Source organism: Mastomys coucha, unplaced genomic scaffold (genome assembly GCF_008632895.1).
Source record: "Mastomys coucha isolate ucsf_1 unplaced genomic scaffold, UCSF_Mcou_1 pScaffold21, whole genome shotgun sequence".
NCBI classification, from domain to species: domain Eukaryota; kingdom Metazoa; phylum Chordata; class Mammalia; order Rodentia; family Muridae; genus Mastomys; species Mastomys coucha.
Genome location: NW_022196904.1, coordinates 34967658 through 34976765, shown reverse-complemented (window position 1 = coordinate 34976765; position 9108 = coordinate 34967658). Strand labels below are relative to the sequence as shown.

At 44.9% G+C, this 9108-nt stretch overlaps 1 protein-coding gene and 1 long non-coding RNA gene across 5 annotated transcripts in view; one reads left to right on the top strand and one right to left on the bottom strand.

Annotated features, from left to right (window-relative positions):
• Positions 1–877: 877 nt before the first annotated feature.
• Positions 878–9108, top strand: part of Siglecl1 (SIGLEC family like 1) — a 10042-nt gene continuing 1811 nt past the window's right edge. Inside the window, exons 1-5 of one of the 4 annotated variants that reach the window (XM_031386305.1) lie at positions 878–977; positions 3052–3139; positions 3521–3802; positions 4196–4301; positions 5074–5224. In XM_031386305.1, coding sequence (XP_031242165.1) covers positions 3115–3139; positions 3521–3802; positions 4196–4301; positions 5074–5224 — 564 coding nt within the window. In that variant the 5' untranslated portion in view covers positions 878–977; positions 3052–3114. The other 3 variants (XM_031386306.1, XM_031386304.1, XM_031386303.1) reach the window with 3 other exon arrangements.
• Positions 2268–9108, bottom strand: part of LOC116102094 — a 12962-nt gene continuing 6121 nt past the window's right edge. The window contains exon 3 of the long non-coding RNA XR_004123005.1: positions 2268–3192. This is a non-coding gene — a long non-coding RNA (uncharacterized LOC116102094). The remainder of the gene's footprint in view (positions 3193–9108) is intronic.

The following is a 9108-nucleotide window of genomic DNA, read 5'->3' as shown; positions in this document are numbered from 1 at the left end:
TGGAGTGAGGGAGGGGGAAGGGGAAGGGGAAGGGGAAGGGGAAGGACTGGGTGGAGAGGAGGGAGGGGGGAAGGGGAAGGGGAAGGGCTGGGTGGAGAGGAGGGAGTGGGGAGGGGAAGGGAAAGGACTGGGTGGAGTGAGGGAGGAGAAACTGCAGTCAGGATGTAAAATAAGTAAATAATTAACTTAAAAAACAGAATATAAGATAATGTTATATTAATTCTCAGGCAAATGCAAATTAAAATCTCAGTGAGACAGTCTCCCTTCCTCCCTCCTTCTCTCTCTCTCTTTCTCTCTCTCTGTCTATCTCTCCCTCTCTTTCTCTCTCCCTCCCTCTACCCACTCCCACTCCCCAGAATAGCTAAATTTATAAAATGACTCTTATCATGTGTGGTTGATATGGAGCACATTGTAAAGTGTTCATCCACCTGACAGCATCTTAGAAAGTTAAGCACATACGTAGCACATGAACCCCTGATGCCCTGCTCCTTCACCTTGCCCGTGATTAAAGTTATATTCGTTGTGTATGAAGCACAGTCCGTATTTCAACTCAGAGAGACAATTAGGAAAACAACAAAAAGTGACAGGAACTGCAAGGTGTGTAGTGTTAGTGAGGCAGTCAATAAACACAAAATTTTAATATAATCTTTTAGCTAAAAAGCATTTTTGAAAATATTAAATGGGTCAGAAAGTATGTAACGAGTAAAGTAGAAGAAAATCAAGCAGGGCTTACCAACCAGAAAGGAAGCAAGCCAGATTGGAGGCCAAGGTGTGATTTGACGAGAGTGGTCATGAAAGGCCTTGCTAAGGAAACTCGTGCCCCAAAGTTCCAGAGTCTCATAGTAGCTTCTGATTGGCTCAGAGCCACAACAAAGAGGGGTAGGACTTGTTCCTGCAGCTTCCGACTGTGGTAACTGTGCATCATAACCTTGCTGATTGGCTGTAGTATAGGAGCACAGCTCTTCATTGGCTGTTGGGTAAGGTGCTTCTACTTTACCAGATCACTGACTGACAGACATACAGACAAGCATGGGCATGCACGTAACCCCTCCCCCGCGCCGCTCCCTTTTCCCCCCTCCCCCATACTGCAGAGACTCATTCGGCCCTCTTGGGGCTAGAGCCTGGCAGACAAGAGATGACAGGCAGCCTGGGCTTATGGGAGCTCTATGGAATTCTTGTGCATGGACACTGTTTGTCCCTGATGAGCTTCTTGGGGACATTGAGTTTCTCCCTTAGTCAAGCCGTCCTCAGCCGCTGGCATCCTCGGACGTCTCACGAGGCAGCCACAGAGCGGTTAGGCCGCTCAGCAACCTCAGCACCGAGGTACCGCGAGCTCCTTGGTTCATACAAAGCCAGTTCTGGTTCGGCAGAGAGCAACTGCACATGGGTCGGTTCGCCGGGTGCCTCTTTCTATGCTAGCCAGCCTGTCAGTCCTCAGCACTTGGTCAGCTGTTCATCTTGCTCCCCTTGGTCACCCAGCCAACCTGTCATCCCTCTGTCACTTATTTGTCCTGTCTCTGTCACGCTCTTCTTCATCCTGCCAGCCCTCAGTCACTTTCAGTGTGTCACCAAGTTAATCAGAAACTTGTAGATCACCATTCTGATAGAACAAGCAAGAAGCCTGTGAGTTAATGATCAGTTTAGTGCCCATGTGAGCTAGCTTTGTAAATCAGAAATCCAATAATCCATATCTGTCATAACCTGCCAGGTTAATACATTAACTAGGCTCCCAACAGTCTCTTCGTAAATTAATTCTAATTACACGCTAATTATTTTAGCTCTTGGAGGTGAAGGGAGGAGAGTCAGGATTTCAAGATTATCCTCGACTACATAAACTGGCCAGCCTGGGCTACATCAGACTCCATGTAAAACCAAACCAAACAAAAAACAAAACAAAACAAAACAAAACAAAAAAACCCTAACAGTTGGAGAGCACTTGGCTAGCAAGAGGGCTAAGGAGACCGGCAGATAGAAATGTGCTGAGGGATAATAATTTCGTGGAGCCCTGAGACTAAGACGTGAAGTAAAATGAGGTGAAGTGATAAGCAGAGGAAACCCAGGAAGTGATCCATGAGGAGCCATCCCATCTGTACTCCTTCAAGCCTGGCAGTGGAGAGCAGGAAGAAGTCACAGTGACAAAGCCAGCTCAACCCCTATATCTCCAGCAGCAAAGCCCATCCATGTGACGGGAAGCTGAAAACAAAGTTGGAGAGGGGATGATATTTGATCAGAGTGATGTGGTGATTTATAGGCAAAGCTTGGGCCAGGATGTAGATTTGGTTTATTCCAATATCCAGAGTGAAGTTTTAAGTCGGCAAACAAAGAAAGGAAAGGCTGACAGTACAAAAATGAGGCTTGTGTTCCATGTGAACACAGGGAACGTTTGTGACCAAGAAACCTGGGTAGCGTACTCTTTCTGTGGAGCAATCATTCTTCGTTGGTTTTCCTGTGATCCTGGTACTCAGGAGCCAGAGACTAGCCTGGCCTCTACAGCCCGTTACAGCAGTCTTCCTGTTTCCGTCTTCCAAGTGATATGATTACAGGTGTGAGCCACCACATCTGCCTATGAACTTCTGATCGATTTACTCAGACTCATTTCTGGACAATGCAAAGAACATCTAAAAGTCTAAATTCTACCCAGCCCTCTGAATCCTGTCCCCTACCCCTTGTATTTCAACTTGAGTACACCATCCTTTCTCAATAACAACAGAGGCCTCTTGTATGTCACCTGGCCCACAGTCATTCCCAACATGGCTATTTCTTAAATAGCCCCAGTGGAAGACTTGCAAAAAGCCACATGTCTTGATCCCATCTCTGCACAGTGAACCATCCTTCCATATATCCCTACTAGCTTTTGAGAGCTTGACATACCCCAATACACAGTATCAGGGTTTCACAGAGGATCTTCGTGGATGTTCCCTATCCCTGAGCATCTTGTCCCACATAATTCTTGCTTCTCCGGGTCCTCCAATGCTTGGGATGACCAAGAAGGTCTCAAGTACATGCTTGGCAAGGACGTTTCGGCTCACCCATCTCCTCATCTTCTTTCAGTTGTCATCACCTCACTCCCCATGGGGAATAGTATTGTACGCCTGGGAATTCTTGCTGTTAGAGATGGACCTGCCACATCCACAGCTTGGTAAGTCGGATGAGCAGCACTTCTAGCAGCTCTCAGGGTAGCTGCAGATGGGACTGTGAAGAAAGAGGAGAGAGGGGTGTATAGGACAGAGTCCTTTAGGATTGGACATCATCTCTGTGCCTAGCATTCCCCCTCCCCCAGGAAGGCTCTGAGAGCACAGTTCAGCAGGAAAGCAGCTGCCTAGAGTCCCCCAGTGAGGGTCTGGGAGTGTGGCTCAGTGGTAAAGCATTATCTAGCATGTGGGAGGCCTTGAGTTTCACCTCCAGTGTGGCAAACATTGAAAAGAAGGCTGAGTCCTGAAGGAAGATGAAAAAGGAAAGGCAGGTCTCCTTCCTGACCCTTGATCCCTGGCCCCTGACCTCTGACCCTCCCTCTCCACAGAACCTGCCAGACTTCTTAACTCCTTCTGCTCTGTAGAGAAGATATTGCAGTGCAGTTGTTCCTTCCATGGGATCCCCACACCCTCTGTGCAGTGGTGGGTGGACAGTGCTCCTGTGGATGTGAACAGTGGACATGGCCACTTCCAGTTGACCTCTACCACACTTGGTCCCTGGGACAACAGCACCCTCAGCCTGGCCAAGTACCCAGAAATGGGCACAGTTCTTCTCTGTGAGGGGAAGAACCAACATGGAATCCATGGTCTGAGCATCCTACTGATGTCAAGTGCGTGCAGGGACTTGGAGATTGGGTGAGGGCAGAGAACAGGGAGGGACTGGCACTGGGGCCAGAAGAGGGGGCACAGCTTGGAATCTGGATCTGAGGTCTTAAAGGCTTCCTGAGGGAGTGCAAGATGGCTCAACAGGGAAAGGTGCTTGCTGCCAAGGCTGACAACCTGAGTTCAAGCCTCAGGTGCCACACGGTGGAAGGAGAAAACAGACTACTGCAACTTGTCTTCTGACCTTCGCATGCACACTGTGGTGCGTGCAATGCTACACACACACACACACACACACACACACACACACACACGCACACACTTAAATGTAATTTAGAGAATTTATTATTATTTTTTTACTTATAAAAAGAAAGCCTTACTGAAATGCCTTCTACTTCCAGGAAGGGGCCCTTGGGCTCCCCAGATTTTCCTGGAAGCTCTGCTACGGGGTGTTATCTACGCAGCCATGGCAATCACACTACTTTTTCTCTGCCTCCTCCCCTTCATGTGAGTATGTCTTAGCTCATTTTATATTACTGCCACAAAACAGCTGAGATGAGCTAATGTATGAAGCACAAAAGTTTACTTATCTCAGGGCTCCAGAGGCCGAGGAAGCTCAAGAGCACAGTGCTGGCACCTAGATCCAGCGAGGGCCTTCTTGGTATATCACAAGCTGAGATCCAGAGCAAGCACCCCTTCTCATAGTCACTAATGCCATCATAAGGGCCTGACCCCCTCAAATCCTACCTGGCAGTGAGAAGGACGGTAATTGGGACTAGGTGGCTATCAGGGAGAGAGGAGAAGAGGAACAAAGTGGTACCGCATGAAGAGGAGGTTGGTTCAAAGGCAAATATGGGCTGGGAATATTGCTCAGGTGGTAGAGTGCTTGCCTGGCATACATGGGGCCATGGGTTTGATCCTCTCCAGAACTGCATTATCTGAGTGTGATGGTGCATGCCCATATTCCCAGCACTCAGGAAGTAGAGACAGGAAGATAAGAAGTTTAAGGTCATTCTTAATGTGGTGAGTTCAAGGCTGGCTTGGAGGATACATGACACTCTATCTCAATAAATAATCAATCAATCAAACAAACAAACAAATGACAAGGAAGTGCAGAGATGGCTCAGTAGTTAAGAGAGCAAGTTGCAGAGAAGTTGGGTGGCTGTCCCTAGATAAAACAACAAGCTGGCAGTACTGCTGATACTCCAGACTTGGAAGCTGATCAAAACTAGAGCCCACGTGGGGATGCAGAGAACTGATCAGAAACACATTTTCTTAGAGTGAAACTTCTCAGGACGAAGCAGGCAAAGAAGTGTGCACAGACGAGAAAACAGAAGGACTCTATGTCTGGAACAGACCAGGAATCCCATTTGAAATCCAAGAAGCCTAGGAAATCCAGAACTAAGCCACCCTGTAAAGAGCAGCCTTCGGTGAGTGCCCCTTTCTCCAAAAAGGAATGCAGCTGGCAGAACAGTATTAGTGAGGGAAAGCTTGCATGCTGCTTTGGAGAGATGCTTGTAGACGCTCCAGTGAGCTTGCAGGTTGTTTTACAGGCACTGAAGTTGAGACTCTGAGAGCCTCATGGAGTAAATTAAGATACATAGTTCAGAGGATAATTAGAACTATCAACACACACTCCATGTACACCACACACACATGCAGCATACACACAAATACACAGATTCACTATACATACCACACATATACACTCCATAAACATATCATACACACACACACATAGACACACAGACACACCGTAATTACCATGTGTGTACACATACACTATACATGCATGGCATATATACCACACACACATTCATATACATCCCCATAATGGCCATATGCACACAACACACACATATACAGATACATACATAGATACCCACACATACTCCATATACACACAGATACATACATACATATGCACACAATACACACACACACACACACACACAAACACACACACAAACACACACACACGCACACACACTGAATCCCCACTGGGAAGTGAATTAATTCCACCCACACACTACTCAATAGTAGTGGTAGCATCAGAGTGGAAGCCACAGGTTCGGCCTCTGGTGTTCAGCAGGCATCAGCCACCTACAGTCTCAGGCCCAAGTCTTGGTCAAGTGCTTGGAGACTAAGTAGTCCTTAAGTCTCAGATCTGTGACCAAATACCTGACAGGAGCAACTTAAAGGATTTGTTTTGACTCGTGGTTCAAGGGATACAGTCTGTAATGGTCAGTGTTAGCTGTCAGCTGGACAGAATATAGAAATACTGAGGAGATGGGTCTCTGGATATGCCTGTGGGGCCTATCTTGATTTCACTGATTGAGGTAGGAAGATCTGCCCACTGTGGGTGGCACCATCCCCTGGCTGGATCATGAACTGTGTAAGTGGAGAAACTGAACTGAACATTAGCTGGCATGCAGAAGTTCATTTCTGTGTTTTCGGACTATGCTGGTGATATGATCAGTTGCTTCCAGTTCCTCCTGCCTTGAGTTTCCCAACATGAAGGACTGTATGTTGAACTATGAATTAAAACAAACTTTTCTGGCTGGAGAGATGGCTCGGTGGTTAAAAGCACTTCTTGCTCTTTTCAGAAGACCCGAGTTCTGTTCCAGGCATCCACATCGGACAGCTCACAACTGACTATAACTCTAGCCCTAGAGGATCTCACACCCTCTTCTGGCCTCTGCGAGCATGTGCACACATGCTCACATAGCCACGCAAACACACATAAATAAAAACACATCTTAAAAACAATCCCCCACACCACCACCAAAAAAAGCAGAGAGCTCAAGCAGGAAGTAAGGCCTTGCTCTAACTGAGCCACCTGCTTCAGCCATTCATTCATTCATCCCCAAGTGTTCTATAACAGTACCTCCAGCTGGAGAACAAATGTTCAACACAGGAGAGCCTGTGTCTAATTTCTCATCCAAACCAAAACTCCCAGGTTGCTCCTTCCCTCACCCTGAGCCCTACAGTCTTGGATGGAACAGTGCTTGCTTTGTTCTTATTTGTCATCTGTGAGTCTGCAGGACCATAAGCACCCTGCTATTATTAGTTGCTTTCTATTGCTGTGATAAAACACCAAGACCAAGAAGAGTTTGTTTGGGCTTGTGGTTCCAGAGGGTTTAAGAGTCTATTGTGGCTGTCTGGGCTGGCCAGTGCCATTAGCAGACCTTGGGCTCAAACTCTGCAGCCAGTCCCACAACACCCAGAGGAAGCTCCACTCCTAGGCGCTCTAACAAGCCAAGGATCACAGGATCTGAAAATCACAGGATCACAGAGACAGCTTGACTCTGAGGAGTTCTGACAAAACCAGGATCACAGGAAGGACAGGCTCCAGTCAGATTTAGCAAAGGCAGGTAGCACTAGAGATAACCAGACGGCGGGGGCAAGTGTAAGAAAATAAACAACACAAACCAAGGTTACTTGGCATCATCAGAACCCAATTCTTCCACCATAGCAAGTCCTGGACACACCATCACACTAGAAAAGCAAGATTCAAATCTAAAATCACTTCTCATGATGATGATACAGGACTTTAAGAAAGACATAAATAACTCCCTCAAAGAAATACAGAAGAACACAGGTAAACAGCTAGAAGCCCTTCAAGAGGAAACACAAAAATCCCTTAAAGAACTACAGGAAAACATAATCAAACAGGTGAAGGAAATAAACAAAACAATCCAGAATCTAAAAATGGAAATAGAAACAATAAAGAAATCAGAAAGAGAGACAACCATGGAAATAGAAAACCTAAGAAAGAAATCAGGAGTCATAGATGCAAGCATCACCAACAGAATACAAGAGATAGAAGAGAGAATCTCAGGGGCAGAAGATACCATAGAAAACATTGAGACAACTGTCAAAGAAAGTGCAAAACCCAAAAAGTTCCTAACCCAAAACATCCAGGAAATCCAGGAGGCAATGAAAAGACCAAACCTAAGGATAAGAGGTATAGAAGAGAGTGAAGACTCCCAAGGTAATAGGCCAGTAAATATCTTCAACAAAATTATAAAAGAAAACTTCCCTAACCCAAAGAAAGAGATGCCTATGAACATACAAGAAGCCTACAGAACTTCAAATAGACTGGACCAAAACAGAAATTCCTCCCATCACATAATAATCAAAACACCAAATGCACTAAACAAAGAAAGTATTTTAAAAGCAGTAAAGGGAAAAGGTCAAGTAACATATAAAGGCAGGCCTATCAGAATTACACCAAACTTCTCACCAGAGACTATGAAAGCTAGAAGATCCTGGGCAGGTGTCATACAGACCCTACAAGAACACAAATGCCAGCCCAGGCTACTATACCCAGCAAAACTCTCAAAACATGACAAAATGAAATTTACACAATATCTTTCCACAAATCCAGCTCTCCAAAGGATAACAGATGAAAAACACCAACATAAGGAGCAAAACTACACTCTAGAAAAAGCAAGAAAGTAATCTTTCAACAAATCCATACAAACCTAATTCCACCTCTAACAACAAAAATAACAGGAAGTAACAATCACTTTTTCTTAATATCTTAATATGAAAATCAATATTATCAACATATCCTAATCAATTGAAATCCAAAAATGTGAGAAATTAGAAATTTGTTGACTGTCATCCAATGGTCTCTCTAATTTGGTAATTGGAGAAATAGGTCCAATATTACACAATCCATATACACTTTCAGTTTGTTTATTCGTGACAATGTCTTGCTGTGTACAATATAATGGCCTTGAAATCATGCTTCTCCTATCTCAGCCTCTCTATTAGCAGGGTTGTTTATTTCATGTTTTTACACTATACTATGGTTTTCAGAACCATATTTCAAAAGTATCTATACAGCCAAAAGAAAGATAGACAATTAACTTGGGAGGTAGCTTGTAACAGAACAACAGAGTGAGACTGAATGTTTTACTTGTTTGTAAACTATTGTATCAAGTTTGAAGAAGAGGACTTTATAAGTTACTCTTTCTCTGAGATGAATGCTTTTCAAAATCTGGTTCACAGCCAATGAACCAGATTCTTACCCTCACCTAATGTCTGTGCCACCCTCTAAGCAGAACCATTGTTCATTGAAACAGTTGGTGAATGACTTTATGGATAGACCATCTTAATACACACACCATTTCATAAATGAATATAACCTGTTCTCTATGGGCTGAGAATAAAGTCACTCACTCAAGTCAATTAACTTTGACCATAGCAGGAAATCTTTATGCAAAAATCGTGACTACAATCCATTCCTTGGCACAGCAGAACTGTCAACTCTCAGCTTAGCTACGATGGAGGTAAAATCCTTTGG